A 16797-nucleotide genomic window follows, 5' to 3' on the forward strand; every position below is an offset into this window, starting at 1 on the left:
GAGACCAGTCCTTTCCTGTTGCATGACTTCCTGTTGGGACTGAGAAGGAACAAGATCCACTGAGCTGACTGACTCCAAAAGTAAGTGAAATCCACACCCTTAAGTTCAATATCATTTTATGTTTGAAGGGAACTGAGTTTTGCTAGGAAATTTCATCCACTGATCTGCCTGACCCCAAAAGTAAGTGAAATCAATATCCTTAACTTCAATCTCATTTTATGTTTGAAGGCAACTGAGTTTTGCGAGGAACAAAATCCAGAGGCATTTCACCACTGATCTGCCTGACCCCAACAGTAAGTGAAACCAACATCCTTACCTTCAATATCATTTTATGTTTGAAGGCAACCGAGTTTTGCTAGACCAATATCTCTTTCTAGTTTTTCTCTTTCCCTGTTTTGGATTATAATCTAATGCCAGAAGACAATGGAGTAGAATTTTTAGTACACTATCCGCACAGGCAGGCATACACACATACAGATATACTGTCTATTCTGTATACATATATAAACTATAGCATTCAAAGTTTATAGAAAGTTTGAAAGTGAAAGTGAAATTAATTTAATTCCCTTTACAGCAAAGATCATTTTTATGGCTATAAATTGCTTATACCTTAATCTAGGGGTATGCACGGGTGTCAGATGAGACCTGTTCCCCCAATCCTATATTGACAATTAGCTATCAAGTGGGTATTCTCTTTTTTTTTCAGAGAAGTAGCAAATAAGATCACGCAGCTGAAAGCACCGACTCCTGTCTGAATGACTCATTAGTTTTCATGTGGCCCAGAGGTGCAGATTCTCATCTGTTTCTAAACTAATTTTGCATACATTTAAAAGAGAAATGAGCATCGGGGAACAGAGCTTTAGATAGTGTGCTCTGTAGGACAGGGAGTGAGTTTTACTGGGTTTTTCTAGACAAGAGTTTAAGGTCCTACTGTATAGTAACTAGTTAAATGATTGCCAATTAACTCAAGTTAACATACATGATTGTGAATGCTAATCCATACACTCCTCAAACCTTTGCAGTCTACCTTAAAATGGGTCCTCAAGTCAGCCACAAATGTTTGTGTCATGGCACAAATTATTGCAGAGTGTCTGGATTAGCATTTACAATTATATTAATTAACTCAAGTTTATTTGGCAACCAGTCAACTCTTTACCTCAGAATCACAAACCCTGGTCTACACAAAGCTGCCCTGTGTTCGAAGAGACCAACTGCAAGGGGCGAGCTGGACACTGCCACCATACACATAGATTACTGACTCATCTGACAGTGGGAGACTGGCTTGCTCTTGCAAAGGGTTGCCATACTAAATGTTCTCTCGCAATTTCAGTCTCAGAATGGTGCCCAAATGAAAAAGAGAGGAGGAGAGAGACCTTCCAGGCATTCTAAGAGGGGGTCCCCCACAGGGCCCACTCAAAGAACTTCAGCCACCCCATAGATTCTTCCTCCCAAACCCTCACCCTCCTCCGAGACCCCTTGGTGGCCCTTCTGCCTGTGCTGTCACAGAGGGAGCAGAGCACTGACTGGCACTCTCTGCAATGAGACAGACAGACTAGCAGCATATGCTGCTGTTCCCACACTATGGGCTGAGAATTTTTGGAGCCTCATGCTCCATATTCCCAAATTCAGAGGCCCTTTCTAAATTCAGTACAGTAGAACCTCAGAGTTATGAACAGCTAAGGAATGGAGGTGGTTTATAACTCTGAAATGTTCCTAATTCTGAACAAAACATTATGGTTGTTTTTTCAAATGTTTACAACTGAACATTGACTTAATACAGCTTTGAAACTTTACTGTGCAGAAGAAAAATGCTGCTTTCCCTTTATTTTTTTTAGTAGTTTACATTTAACACAGTACTGAACTGTATTTGCCTCCCCCGCCCGCTGCCTGATTGCGTACTTCCAGTTCCAAACAAGTATGTGGTTGACTGGTCAGTTCGTAATTCTGAGGTTCTACTGTACTGGTGTCCTGCCCTAACTGTAATCCAGGACTGAGAATTCAAAGGTCACTGGGGGCTTTGGGTGCACAGCGAAATGGGAAACGTGTGGCTCTAGCCCCTACTTGAGCTTTGGAAATGATCAGTATGCTCTTTAGCTGATCTGTATCTTACAAATGTGCAGTGTGATAGTAAATAGCTTAGCTTGTGAGTGAGCTGTAGTTTGCAAGTGCTGGAGACAACAAGTATAAAGTGAATTATCTTTCCTGTCTAAATTGGAGTGGCCTGGTTGCAGGGACCTGCAGGGGCCAGAAAAAAAAAATGTTTATAGAAGCAGTAGTAGCTTAGGGAAGCTTTTACTACACTTGAGACACACATCTGTGATGACAGGTTTCAGAGTAGCAGTATACGCAAAAAGAACAGGAGTACTTGTGGCACCTTAGAGACTAACAAATTTATTTGAGCATAAGCTTTTGTGGGCTACAGCCCACTTCTTCAGATGCACAGAATGAAACATATAGTAAGGAGAGATATATACATACAGAACATGAACATGGTCCACCTTTTCATGTTCTGTATGTATATATATCAACTTACTATATGTTCCGTTCTATGCATCTAAAGAAGTGGGTTGTCGCCTATGAAAGCTTATGCTCAAATAAATTTGTTAGTCTCTAAGGTGCCACAAGTACTCCTGTTCTTTTTACATCTGTGATGGAGTAGTGTCCATGCGTCTCATTTATTGCTCAGACACTTTGTTGATTTTAGATCTAGGGGAAACGGGTGTCAGATATATAGATCTTGCTTCTGGGTAGCACTGAATCTTTAGAAAAAGAATAATGCTGACTTTCAAAAGAACAACAGGCAGGATCTAGGAAAGAAAAAAGGAAGCACTTGCATGCAGCTGGATTGATTCTGCTGCTAGAAAACCCCAAACATCCTCTCATGGAAAGCAGGAGGAGCTTGTTTCCGTGACATTTTCTCTTACCTTTGCTTCTGTTCCCAAGTGCAGATTCCTAAAGCTGATGAATTTAAAGGGGACAAAAGAGACCTAACATCAAAACTATGACAGGGGGACATCAGATGTGTATTTTGTAGCATGTATCCATTTATTATGATGCATTCCACGTGACGTGACTCCTTTGTAATTGTGTTGACCTCGCCCATCAATCACATCATTCCATCATCATCTCACTTTGTGTTTAGATCTGATTCCTCATCTCTCAGCCGTAAAATGAGTGCAGATATATACAAGCTTCTCTTCTTCATCAGCGAGGAACTGGACTCGGACACCCTGATGGCCCTGAAGTTTCTGAGTCTGGAGTACATCCCACTGAAGAATCAGGAAGACATTCAAGATCCCAAGGATTTCTTCCAAAAGCTCCAGAACAAGGGACTGATAGAAGAAGAAGATCTGTCCTTCGTAAAGGAGCTACTGTTCAGAGTAAACCGCATAGACCTCCTGACTGGTAAACTGAGCTCCAGCAGAGACGAAATGGAGAGGGAGCTTCAAATCCCAAACAAGGCAAAAGTTTCACCATATAGGTATGGAATATGATAGTAAGGACCCTTTGGAGCCTCTTGGGCTTAAAAGGCCGAGGTAGAGGTGTTCTGTTATGTCCAGCTTCATTCTTGTTTCCTACCTGAATTGTCTTCCATTTTAGCTCCCACACAAATCCAGGGAGAATTTTATTCTTTTCAATCTGGCTCTGTGCATCTTGCACACTTAAGGACAGGTATTTAGCTCTATGCTCTAATGCTATTGATTGTGTCCTTGGTACTATTCCGACAGAAGTGACATCTCCATTTTTCTAAAGAGACCCAGTTTCCGAGAAGGTTTTTTTTTCTGGAAATTATCTCACAATCATAGAGAGGGGTCAAGCAGGCTTTGGGTTGGATTTGGTCCTCTCAAATCCAGACAGAGCCTGAGTCTTACCTAGGTTACTTGCAACCTGATGTGTGCTATGTACTGTCTCATTCCTGGAAGCATTGCCACTGAGTGCTTCTGAGAGCAACTATTTTCACTTTGGACTGCACTGATTTTCTGATACTATGATGTTGTTCTCAGCCTTGGCTTTCAAGGATGTTGTACATGTAGTAAGAAGAGGCCCCGAAACATAAACTCTTGTATCAAAGGCCCAGTCTGAGGCCTGAAGCCTGAACCAAAGTACTTCCAGGCATTGCTAAGCAAAAGCTGGGCTGTGAGCCAGAGGCAGGCCCCACTCACAGAAGCTGGCAAGAAGAGGGCTGCTAGAAGCAGGTGCATCCACACATAAGTGCTAATAAGAGGAACTTGTGCCAAGATGGCATCAGAACACTCCATAGAGATAACAAGGAACAGGCAGGTGCATCTTAAAGACAGGGTCAAAAGGACAGCATGATGGATAGATATGTTTGAAACAACATGATCAAAGGAGGAGACAGCACCCTAATGAGCCAAGGGGCTGTACTTCAATACGTCAGTAGGGATGAGTAATCTGTCCTGTAACTGTATAAAAGTAGGTCCTGGAGTGCACATCTTTGTCTGTCCTAGGGGGCAGTGGAAAGTCCCGCCACTGACTGAGCCGGTCCATTGCCAGGGGGCACAAATTCGTAGTACGTCCTGTAGAGTCTATAGGAAACTATTACTGTGCTTCGTTTGATAATAAACCTGGCCGGGTTCCTTCGTCCCTTACTAGAGTCTGTGGTCTTTGGAGGTTCTCTCGGGGTTTGCTGTGTCAGCTATCTGCGCAGAGCCGGGGCAGCACACAGAGGGAACACGCACGCAGCCGACTGTTGTCATCATCGAACAAGAGCAGAGCACCACACCGGTAGCTACTGACAACAGTACATAGCAGTGATAAGGATGAAGCAAATCCCTTTACTGTGGACCAGCCCGTCAGGCACATGGGGCATACCTGACAGCATTTAGGCAATCTTCATTTTGGCTAATTTGCTTCCTTTCTTCCCTTACTGTCAGGCAACTACTTTACAGAATCTCTGAAGAAATAACTAGTGAAGAGGTTGCCAGTGTAAGATTCCTGCTGCAGAAGGAGCTACCAAAGAAGAAGCTTCAGGACAATGCTGTAAGAACACTTGATCGTGGTGGCTTCTTGTGCATAGTTGGTTCTGAGTCTCTGGCTATGGCTATGCTACACCTTAAATTGACATAAGTTATATTGCTCAACGGTGTGGTTAGCCACCCCCCTGACTGACATAACTAATGCTGACTTAGTGCTGAGCACACCGGTGCGTAAGTCGATGGGAGAGCTACCGCCAGCAGGGACTGGAGTAGTTAAGCCAACGGGAGCTCTCTCCCGTCAGCTTAGAGCGGCTACACAGAGAGCTTACAGTGGCACAGCTGCAACAGTTCAGCTGCACCGCTGTAAGGTCTGTAGTAGCCGTAGTCTAACTCTTTCCTCGAAGGAGGTAGCGAAAACAGGTGCATGTAAATCCCAGCCTGCAGTGGGGATGGCTCATGGTAAGTGGAAGAGCTGTGAGATGGTCTCCATTAGAAAATGGGTCCTTCTTTCTCCCTTCTGTCTTAGTCTCCTTTCCCCACCATTTCATCAGTCTTTCCCACATTCTCATTGTCTTATCCACACCATCCATCTCCCTGCCTCTGCCTCCCACAAATTCAGCACACTCCTCTTCTCTACCCACTGCTTTCAGGGTATTGATGTTTGGGTGGCACCCAAAGGAGGAGGATGTGGTCTGGAGAAAAAGCACAGGATTTGGGAGTCAGACAATCCTAAATTGTAATCCTGGCTCTGCCAATGACTCGTGTGGTCCTGGGAAAGTCACTTAACCTTTCTGCCCCTTTCCTTATTTGTAACATTGGAATAATGATACTTACCTAGCTGCCTCCCAGGGTATGGTGAAGGTTAGATAGACAAATAACTATCTTTGAAGCACCCTTCCTGAGTCCATCATCCACAAGGCTGCATTAAAACTCTCCCTAAAAGGCCCAAATCTGCTATGGTCCCTATGGGAAGATTAGCTGATACAATTACAACTTTGGGGAGTAATTAGGAATAATTTATGTAATGGAAAACCTACAGCAGTGTAACTAAATTGTTCTTTAAAAATCCATATTAGTTACACATCTGGAATAGCGATGCACTTATCCAGGGTTATACTACACTTTTTATTCTAGTTTAATTTAATTTGGTCAATTATTGGATTAAGCGAAACCAGTTTAAGAGTATCTACATTAGTGGTTTGCACTGCTTTAATGAAATCTGTTTTGTTACATATGTGCAGAAAAACCATATACAGACCAGCCCTAAAATCCCCTATCTTAGCTTAATTTATTTTTCCATGAGGTGGTTAATTTACATCTTGACACCCGCTAACACCTTCTAACTTGGTGTATTTCTCCACCCCTGCGCCTTCCCAATTCTCTGTCTGTTTCTGTCTTCAGCCTGTCCTCTCCTCAGAGCAGGGAACCTTGCCTTCCTTTTGGTTTGAAAAATGCCTAATATGTTGGGGTGATACCTGAAACTAATACATAATCATATTTTTTTAAACAGACAATATTGAAGCTCTTTATAGAAATGGAAAAAGCTGGGATAATGAATGAAACCAAACTGAAGGTGCTGAAGAGTATTTTACGGGACGTTAGACCTGACCTGGCGCAAAAAATTAATACCTACGAAGTGGAAACACAAGGTAATGATTTTAAACTACCCATTTGAATATTCTTTTGACTGAGCCCCAAGGATCAAAGGAAGTGGGTGATGAGGGAGACATTCGATGTAGTCTGCCCTCCTTAGGAACTATTGAAAAATTGTTCTGGAGAGTATTATTTTCTGTGCTTTGACCAGTCTAGTTTTAAATGTCTCTAAGACTGAGACCTGCACCGCTTCCCTTGGGAGACTAGTCTGTAGACTTACAGATTTTGCTGGCAGTGAGTTGCAAGGCTTTATTTTCCCTGAGCTAGTGCAAAGGTTGGAAAGAAGATTCATGGAAAGGTTTTGAAAGGGAGGCATTTTTACTCAAGTCGGTGCCAAATGCTTTAAAACAGAAACTGGGACATTTCCAGCACTTCCAGTTACTGTGTTCTTGATGAGCTTTTGGGGATGAAGCAGTGACTTGTTCACCTGACAGGCCCAATGTTCAGGAAACAGTTAATGAGAGGCACCACCCAGCAGCCAGGGGAAAGTGAGAATACACAGATTTTCTCATAGCAGGTTATCATTTGCATTTGGCTTAGTCATGTGTGTTTCTCTGAGGCCCCCTGGATGGCTCTCAGAGCATTTGGACTCTTTCTCCCAGCTATTCTAGGATGTACTTGTGAAGCATCGCCTGTTTGGTGAGTAGAGCAGATAATGGCTCTGAGGCAGATAGTGGCTGTGTCTAATCTTGACTATAAAAATTCTCCCACCAGCGGTAGCAACGGTGGAAGCACTAGTGTCAACAGATCGCTGTTGCTTTACCACCCCTTGTTGTCTAATGCCACTCAGGGTAGGTGTAAACAGTACAGTAAACGTCAGTGGGCACCTGAATGATGTCTACACTAGGGGTAGGCAACCTATGACACGTGTGCTGAAGGCGGCATGCGAGCTGATTTTCAGTGGCACTCACACTGCCCAGGTCCTGGCCACTGGTCCAGGGGGCTCTGCATTTTAATTTAATTTTAAATGAAGCTTCTTAAACATTTAAAAAACCTTATTTACTTTACATAAAACAATAGTTTAGTTATATATTATAGACTTATAGAAAGAGACCTTCTAAAAATGTTAAAATGTGTTACTGGTACACAAAACCTTAAATTAGAGTGAATAAATGAAGACTCGGCACACCACTTCTGAAAGGTTGCTGACCCCTGGTCTACACAGTCGTGCTCCCCACTGCTACCTCTAGAAGCATTGCAACAGTGGGAGATTTCCAGGAATTTCTAGTGTGGACAAGATCTGTAGCCAAGGGGGAAAATTATTTAATTTATCTCTTGAGGTGGAGCAGGAAGGGGACATATTTTTCAGCCCTGTTACCACTACAAAAAAATACCTTTTCAGCACAGCCATGTTTAAACATGATTATGACTTATTTCTGCTGGTCTAGATAGTACAAAAATGTCATAACTAGGGATGTAAAAATTTTACTGGTTAACTGATAAGCATCAGTCTTATTGGTTTTGGTTAACGATTAAACTCTGCTGCCAGCTCTGCTCCCGGGACGTGGGACCGGCAGCCGGTACCCCTTGTACTCCTAGTTTCCCGCCTATGTGAACTTCTTAACGGTTAACTGTTTAACTGATACTATTTTAAACCCTATTTACATCCCCAGTCATAACCGTGATGGAGAATTATGTTTTAACCCTAGTAGATGCCTGTGTTACAACCATTTTTCACAATCCTGTTTAAATATTGTTATTTCTGTAGTATAGACAGGGCCTTTATCTCAGCCCAGGGCAACAGAAATGGTCAACCTGTCAATGGGCTAATCCATCACCAGGAGGGCACGAGGGGAACCCATTCCTGGAGGGGAAGAGAAGAGAATCATCAGTCATTAATGGGAAAAGGGATCTCCTCCAATATCTAAAAATAAAACCTCAAGGGAACTCTTATTCAGTGGGACGTGACAAATATAGCGAAGAAGCTGCAGAACTGGTACAGCCACAGGGTTTCTTTCCCGTGTTGAAAACTGGTGTCAGTTGATCATGATCTAATGTATTGACAGTTTAGAGAGAGTGAGGCTCACCAGAATTGTATGGATACTGGATGAGTTGCTTCGTCTGCCCAGGCTGTTTGTCCTTTAAGACTTCAGGGTAGTTTCTGTTGAAGACTAGGCGTGTAGCTAACCTGATGCCTTGAAAGTCTTGCTGCACTGAGACCTGGAATAGCCTCGGTTGAATTTGTCCATCATTCTTCTTGTCTCTTCCCGTTTCAGCCCCAGATGAATTGATCACGAGCTTGGAACCTCCTTTTCAGAGCCTGACACTTAGCGAAGGTATTTTGTTACCGCTCCTTAAGTAGATTAATAAATTATAAGGTGTAGATAAATCTCTGATAATTTTCATATGACTTTACATTGTGCCTCTTCATATAACCTTGTGGTGGGTCTACCCACGTGTGACCACTGTTTTCATGGGACTTTGTATCAAAGCCTCATTTAGAAACTTTGCATTGCCCTTGGTATAATATTATAGCCCCTAAGGATAGAATAAGATAGAAGAAAAATTTCTTTTTGCTAGCAGTAGAACAAGAGCTCTTCCCCCCCACTCTTAATCAATTGCCCTGTTGAATGAATGAGGTGTGGATGAGCAAGGCATGGAAGGCAGCACCTCCAGACAGCCTCAACTGTTGGAGAGGGGCTGGGAGCCAGACCCAAGGACAATAAAACGTGTCAAATGGGCTCATTAAAAACAAGCAGACATACCGACGGCCTCGGGGGTTAGAAGCAAGCACCTTCTTTTGGAAACACCCTCTTTGCAGCATTGGGACAACACTCAAAAAAAGCAGCACAAAGGACCAATGGACACAGACACAGGGTTTGAATCTGGTATAGATTTGCGTAAGAGGAAAGCTGCTGTAAAAGTGAGGTGTCTTGCAGAGGACCCCGGGTCTCGTCTTGTCAACATGGGAGCATCGATCTGGATCGGCAGAAGCCCGGCTCCACCCCCTCCCCCATCTAACTCACCTGGCCAGTGCAGTTAAGGGGAGCAACTAATTGGTAACAACAAGACGGAGTGTGTTTGTGTGTGTGTGTGAGTGTAAGTGTAATATATTATATGCATATAATACAGTGTTAATGAATACATGTATTACTAATAAATGTGGCGTTTTGTCTTATTCCCCCTGAAAAGATCCTGTGCAGTACTTTAAGTACAACAAAGGCCAGAAGAGACCCTTGTGATCAGGTCTGGTCTCCTGTATAACACAGGCCTTAAAACTTTCCCTGAATTAATTCCTGTATGAACTAGAGCATAGGCTCACTTGATTAAATGTAACTTAGCTAAGAGTCCGGTCACTGCCCTATCCGTGAAGATGTTTGTTGCCTGCATTGTTTCCCACCTAGATTCTGAAGCCTGTACAGATTTCATGGTCAGAGCCATGGAGACTCAGCCTCTTGATTCATATGGTTAAAAATAGGACTAATCATCGCTAACTAAATACACCTAAAACCAACCTGATGTTAAGCAGTGGTAGGCCCATAGGTGCTAAGGTACAGACGTTATCTAAGTGTTAAATTAAACAATGATGAAAATGAGAGCAGTTCTCCATGTTTTAGGGGTTGGAAGTTGTCCCCACCCCACTCCTTCAGATCATTTGGATACCATTCTTTGTACTGAATTATGTTAAAGTTCAGACACCGCTTTTGACTCTAAATGTCCTTTCATGCCCCTTGTAGGGCATATTCACCAGGAAGTTCCCTGCCCTAAAACATGGGCATTTGCGGGCCCAGGTGAATCGGGAGCAAAGGAAGCAGCGTCAGTGCCAAAGGTGAGAAATCCTGATGTTTACCTTGAACTGCTGCTCTCTAAATCCCATTTACAAACCCCCCTACAATTGTTGGTGAGGCCCTAGGGAGCCCTCATCCAGAATACAAGAGTAAGCCCCACCCTTTGCTGTGTTGCCTGAGGATCAACACCCCATTAGGAAGAACAGGAGTACTTGTGGCACCTTAGAGACTAACAGATTTATTAGAGCATGCTCTAATATATGCTCTAATAAATCTGTTAGTCTCTAAGGTGCCACAAGTACTCCTGTTCTTCTTTTTGCGGATACAGACTAACACGGCTGCTACTCTGACACCCCATTAGGGTTAGTGGCAGGAAACAGAGCAATGTCTGCCATTGGGGGAGGGGAGAGAGGGAAAGAGAACCACCAGGACACCCTGAAGCAATTGGAGAGTTTCCAGCAGCCACGGTTAAGGACATCCCTCCCTCCCTCAAATCATGCTGAATCAATGGATAAGAATCAATGAACCTCACCAAGCAAAGGAGGGAGGGAGCAGGAATCTCAAAGGTAGCCCGCACTTCGTGCTCTGGGGGGGAGGTATTGGGCTGGACTGGGGACAAACACCTGCTCCCGTTCCCTCTACTCCAGAACACTAACCTCACCTTGGGGGAGGGAGGGAGGGAGTGCTCAGGGGGGAGGAAGTAGGGTTCTTATTTCCCCACTCCCTTCCATCCCCCTGCAGGCAGAGGTTAGAGCTGTCCTAGATTCACAGACTTCCCCTGCACCGCGTCCCCAGCACCCCAGCCTGTGGTAGGTCTGTGGGGCTTAGATGAGGCAGGGTAACAATCTGCTTAGTCCCATTTTTCTTTTGGGTACCTTAAAACCCACAGCTCTTTATGCTGCTTTTGCGATCTTGTCATTATGCTCTGTACATCTCTACAGCTCGAGAACCCCTACACGATGGACAATAATCCTCATGGCTATTGTGTGATACTGAACAACTCTGATTTTAAAAATCCTGATGAAACCAGGAGAGGCACAGACAAAGATGCTGGTAAATATTTTGCTTGTTGAACTACTGCGGGGGTTTTCAAAGTTGGACTTTGTCTGAGGGAACCATTTAATCTACCCTCCTTTGTAGAATGGATAAGCTACGGTGTTGTCACTCTTTCCTTTCACAAAACCACTCTCACTAAGCTCCCTTCCCTGCATGGTTGGTTTGACAGACATGTCGGCCATTATGGTATCAGAAAAGCTACAGTATTTAGGCTGTCTCTTCACTGCCAAAAAGGGTGGTCTTATTACAGCTTGATAATTAACCTGTGTTAGCTTTCTCCCTATAAAAGCCTAATGGAGATACAAGTAGTTTTTACCTTGTAGTTGTTTGTTAGGTGAGGTCAGCACTACACTCCTGACCTGTGGATGACCTCACCTCCCTACATTGCAGTACACTGTCTTTGCCAGGATTTTACAGCCTGAGAGCTGACTCAGATTAGTTATCTTGCTGTAAAAACACCCCTTTTAGTCTCCTTGTCAATTCCTCCAGTAGAATTTGTCTGTTTATAGCTGATAGACTTCTTTTTACCCTCGTGGACAGAATATGCTAAAAATGTAGTTTAAGGAAGGAAAGTCTTTCTGTTCTGGGTACAAGCTATTGTTTATAGAGTGTGTATATATGTGTGTGCCTTTTCTGCTATGTTGTCTTTCTGATTGATGACTTCTCTTTCTCTCTCTTTTTTTAATAGTTCTTAGAACTGCCATAAAGTCCTTAAGCTCTCAATTCTGTGTTCACTTAACCTACAGTCTACAACTGGAGGATATAAGGAGACCACACTGCCAGTTAGAAAGTGTTCTGATCCAGTAGCTAGACACATCTGGTTGAAGCAATGCTCAAACAAATCCAACTATCTTATCATCTTGCCATTTGCCTCTAAGCCCTTCCTCCTGCAATAACTCCATGTCTATCTGAGTCCACACATCCTTCCTTTTTAACGCCGCATCTTAAAAAAGCCTATATGGCTGAATTTTAACTCTGATCCCTTTCCAGTTGCTCGTTTCCGAGTCACCCTCTTCTCTCTAGGAGACTCTTCTCGCCCATTACAAAGCTAAGTCAGCAGGTACTGGGAAAGCTGTGTAGATCCTTACCTTTGTTAAGAGCCAGATTCTGCTGCTCTTGCTCTGCACAGAGGAGTTAATTTCAACAGGATTATTTGCAGAATAAGGAATTACTCCTTGGAAGAGTGGCAAAATCCAGCCTTAAATAAGTACATCATCCTTCTCTTGTTTTATCAAGAGCTATTCATAAGTATCTCAAATCTCTGGGCAGCATGAAGTTGGTGAAAGATGCGTAAACAAACTAAACTCTCATTATGTATAAGGATTAATTGCTATGGAAGTAAAACCTGCTTTTTTCTGGGAGGACCGCATGATGCTCAAGGCAAAGGCATTGTATCAGGAGTAAATGAATGGCTGTGTATTTCTTGCTAGGGCAATATCATTTTGATCCAAGAGGACTGACCGGGTGTGGAACAATAAGGTGGGCTTCTTCGTGGGACTGTAACACTTTCCAAACCGCCTGACAGTGTCTCTTGTTCTCCAGTGCAGTGCCTGCTACAGTTTCATCTTCTTCCCTCTCTTCTGTTTTATTATGTTAAACGAGTGCTGACTCTCCCTCTCCCTTTCTCTTCCAGAGGCTCTGAAAAGGGTCTTTGAGTGGCTTCAATTTGAGACAATTGAGCACCGAAACCTAGAAGCAGAGGAAATCTGTAATACAATCAAAAAGTATAGCAACATGGACCATAGCAACATGGACTGTTTCATTTGCTGCTTACTCTCACATGGCGAAAAAGGTAAAGTACGTGGGTCAGACTGGAATTCTGCAGCCGTCAAAGATCTGGTCTCCTGCTTCACTGGATCTGAGTGCCCCTCTCTCGCTGGCAAACCCAAACTCTTCTTTATTCAAGCCTGCCAAGGTACGAGAGGGCAGAAAAGTATCCCAGTGAAAGAAGATTCTTCTCGACAGCTGGAGACAGATGCTTTGCCCTTGCCTTCCATTCCTGACTGGGCTGATATCCTCATTGGTATGGCTACAGTGGAAGACTTTGAGTGCTACAGATACATAGAGAAAGGCAGCGCGTTCATTCAGTGCCTCTGCAAGGAAATAGAGTCTTTCTGCCCACAGTAAGTACTACTCATATTCCCCGTTTTAATAGCACGTAGAGGACTGATGAATTTGTCCCAGAAACACTTTCTTAAACTAGCTTAGTAGAAACCCATTGACAATAGTACTTTCCACTTACTGTATATAGCTCTTTGCATCTTCAAGCACTGTATGTTCATTAATTAGACCTCACAACCTCTCTTTCACGTCGCTAAGTGTGTATTGTTATTCCTGTTTTACAAATAAGACCGACTTAAAGTGACTTGCCTGAGGTTACATGAATCAGCAGCATAGTCAGGATTATATTGCTGGATCTTCAGGCGCCCAGTCCCCAGCTCAATCCTCCACACTGTGCTCCCTCCCCAGCTGTCTCCTGTATAGTATTTTACAATATTAAATGACCAATGAGTTTGTTCTTCCAATGGGAATTAATGGGAGTCAGTGGAAGCAATCAAATCTTTTTAGTAAAGAACAATGGCAAGAACCTCTCTTCACTAGGCTGCTGGTCTATAAAAAAAGAATTGCTAGTGTTTTGGTTTAGAAATGAAGGGAAATGGTGTCTGGTGATAAGTCTTGTGTAGCATCATGGAGAGCTGGGTGAGGGATTGTGTTCATTTGTGTTCTCCATATTATCTAAATGCTGTTCCTAACCAGTACCAAGAGGGAAGACAAATGTCACTTGGTAGAAAAACTTACATTGAGTGGCCTTTCTGAAATTCTTTTTTCTTCAGATATATGTGGAGTGTAATAGTTACATAGTAGAGTATTCAAACTGGGGGACTAGCCAGGAGTACGGGGAAGCCATTGTCCTTGTCCCAAGGGATCATGGTATCAAGCAAACATGGATAACTTCCCAGACCAGCCTCAAAGGCCTAGTTTGAAAGTACCATGTATTTCTATGTAACTCTTTTTTTCCTTGTAATGTGTTTAAGGTACGTGGATCTGCTGACAATCCTGACACAAGTCAACAAAAAAATGGGAGAAAAAGAGTTTAATGGGAAAAAGCAGATGCCGGAAATAAAATCAACCCTGCGGAGGAAACTGATCTTCCAGGTGCCAACGCTAGACAATTAACCAAAGCAATAAGAAGTCTGAGATACACTAAATTAGGAATTTTGGGATGGATTCAACTTGCAGTTCCAAAAGACAAATGGACTGGATTTGTTCAGTTAGGTCCCAGTCCTGCAAGGTACTGAGGGCCCTCAACTCTCAGATCTCCATCTCTGCAATGGCTCAGCGTCCTGACTTCCAGATCTGCAGCTGTCCAAGTCACCAAATGTGTCTACTTTAGTAGGAGTTGAGAGTGCTCAGCACCTTCTAGCATTGACCCCTTGGTCCTGATTTCAAATGAAGACGCACTCTGCAAAATCTTGATTCCCAAACAATGAGGAATTGTACAGTTTCCATTTGTCAATGTTATTCATAGATGATAAGGCCAAAAGGGACCATTGTGATAAAGTAGAATTTTAGTTTCTCTAGCCACAATATGTATAGCTATCAGTTGAACGCAATGTTTCATTGATATATTTACAATTTTTAAAGCAAGTTCAAAGCCTACCTGTGCCATTGGGTGGGTGTGGCGGGGGGATAGCTCAGTAGTTTGAGCATTAGCCTGCTAAACCCAGCGTTGAGTTCAGTCCTTGAGGGGGCCATTTAGGGATCTGGGGTAAAAATCTGTCTGGGGATTGGTCCTGCTTTGAGCAGGGGGTTGGACTAGATTTGTATGTCTGTATTCTATATTTTCAGAAAATTGTGGGGGGGTTTTAATGCATAAACACTTGAATGATACAGTCACAGTGAATTGTTTCTTTACTGTTGATGGTCCTGTGAGTTCAGCCTCTTGTTTTCATTTATTTTCATTCAGTTTGTTTAGCACTTTCCATGTGTTCTACAACTGCCTGCCTTTGAATGTAATCTATAGCCTTGCTGCATACAGAACAGAACAGGACATTACCATCAATGTGAAATTTTTCCTTGCCAAACTCAGTGACACAGTCTTTAGGGGTGATTTTTAAAGTTTTTGGCCTCTTTTCATAACTTTAATTACTCACGTCTGGAGGCTGAAGTGAAATTTGGGATGCATTAAAACGCAAACCCCTATATGCTGTTGAGTAACCTCTGTACACTGGAAGCAGTTTATTGGAGTATGTTTAGCTATGTACATTTAAAACGCATTCAAAAATCAACCACAAGAGGGGGAGGTTGCACGCATTGAATAAGTGACACCAGTACTTTTAGTAAAATTTAGTTAATAGTTAATATATGTTTTTATTTGTTCACAAAATGTAAAAACTGTTTTTTTACAGAAAATCTCTAAATTCCATGTTTTTCCGTGGCAAATGGATTTCTAGGATCCCTGGTGATCATCTAGTCTGACCCTCCTGTATTGGAGACATAGGACTTTCCTGAATTAATTCCTGTTTCAACTAGAGCATAACTTCTAGAAAAACATTCCGTCTTGGTTTACCAAAGTCCATCTTTACTATCTCAACCCGTGCCCTTCCTGACCCCCCGTCACCTCCAAAAAACCTTCCTTGATTTGCATTCTTGATTTACAGATCTGATCCTGGGAAGATTCCACATGGTTCAGACACAGTTTCCATTACCTGCATGGACAGAGAAAATTAAGCTATACATTACCTAGGGGATCAGGTCTATCGCATGGTTCTCAGGGGAAAAAAAGTCCCTTTGTACAGTGACCATTTAATTAAATCCGCAAGCAGGAAACCACCATTTTAATCATGTTTTGCATTTGTACTTTTTTTACTTAAGGAAATGTTGATTTCTCATTAGTTGGTAACCACCAAAGCCTGTTGACTTGCAACTAAATATAGCCTTTACACTAAATTTGGTGGTAATTTTTGCTAACTGGGAAGATACACTATATCTGTACATATTTATTTAAGCAACAATATAGCTTAACTTATATTTATTCAGCTTCTTTGTTTTGACATTTTTGATTGTTAGAAAATGGTGAATGAGGCATTTTGATTTTAGTAGATGATTAATTTTTTTATTTGTGACCTTTGTCACACTCTATTTGGTGGAAATTCAAATTAAATTAAAATTCAGAAAAACAGCATTTTATTGTTTTTATTAAATAAAATGACCTTAAAAGTGCATAAGAAAAAAGTTTATCAAACCATTTAAAACTAACCAATTTATTAAACAAAGGCAGTATTATCTGTGTTTAATGAATTTAACTGATTTATTTCTGGTTACCATGTCCTTCAAGATTTTAGAACTAGTAGATCTTACTCTCTCAAACTTACTTTTTATTCATAGAGTGGAAGAGAAAAACAGCATTCCTCCTTTTTCAA

General features: G+C 42.4%; 1 protein-coding gene across 2 annotated transcripts; it reads left to right on the forward strand.

The window, feature by feature from the left end:
- Positions 1-16578, forward strand: LOC117885137 (caspase-8-like). 2 transcript variants are annotated; one of them, XM_034786318.1, is made up of 10 exons: positions 1-80; positions 229-293; positions 3143-3481; positions 4896-5001; positions 6448-6586; positions 8807-8866; positions 10268-10359; positions 11260-11371; positions 13008-13497; positions 14410-16578. In XM_034786318.1, exons 3-10 carry the CDS (start codon positions 3171-3173, stop codon positions 14549-14551), a joined length of 1452 nt encoding a protein of 483 aa, XP_034642209.1. In that variant the 5' UTR covers positions 1-80; positions 229-293; positions 3143-3170; the 3' UTR covers positions 14552-16578. The 2 variants fall into 2 exon arrangements, with proteins under 2 accessions (XP_034642209.1, XP_034642210.1); XM_034786319.1 differs by lacking the exon at positions 229-293 and having other exon boundaries at positions 24-80.
- The last annotated feature ends 219 nt before the right edge of the window (positions 16579-16797 follow it).

The sequence above is a fragment of the Trachemys scripta genome, chromosome 11, assembly GCF_013100865.1.
Source record: "Trachemys scripta elegans isolate TJP31775 chromosome 11, CAS_Tse_1.0, whole genome shotgun sequence".
Taxonomy (NCBI): Eukaryota; Metazoa; Chordata; order Testudines; family Emydidae; genus Trachemys; species Trachemys scripta.

Bases quoted from the DNA above. Each gene is read 5' to 3' on its own strand.
- LOC117885137 (XM_034786318.1), top strand. From the start codon at position 3,171: ATGAGTGCAGATATATACAAGCTTCTCTTCTTCATCAGCGAGGAACTG. The intron at 3,482-4,895 runs GTATGGAATATG...CCTTACTGTCAG, and splicing joins GCAAAAGTTTCACCATATAG to GCAACTACTTTACAGAATCT. The intron at 13,498-14,409 runs GTAAGTACTACT...AATGTGTTTAAG, and splicing joins ATAGAGTCTTTCTGCCCACA to GTACGTGGATCTGCTGACAA.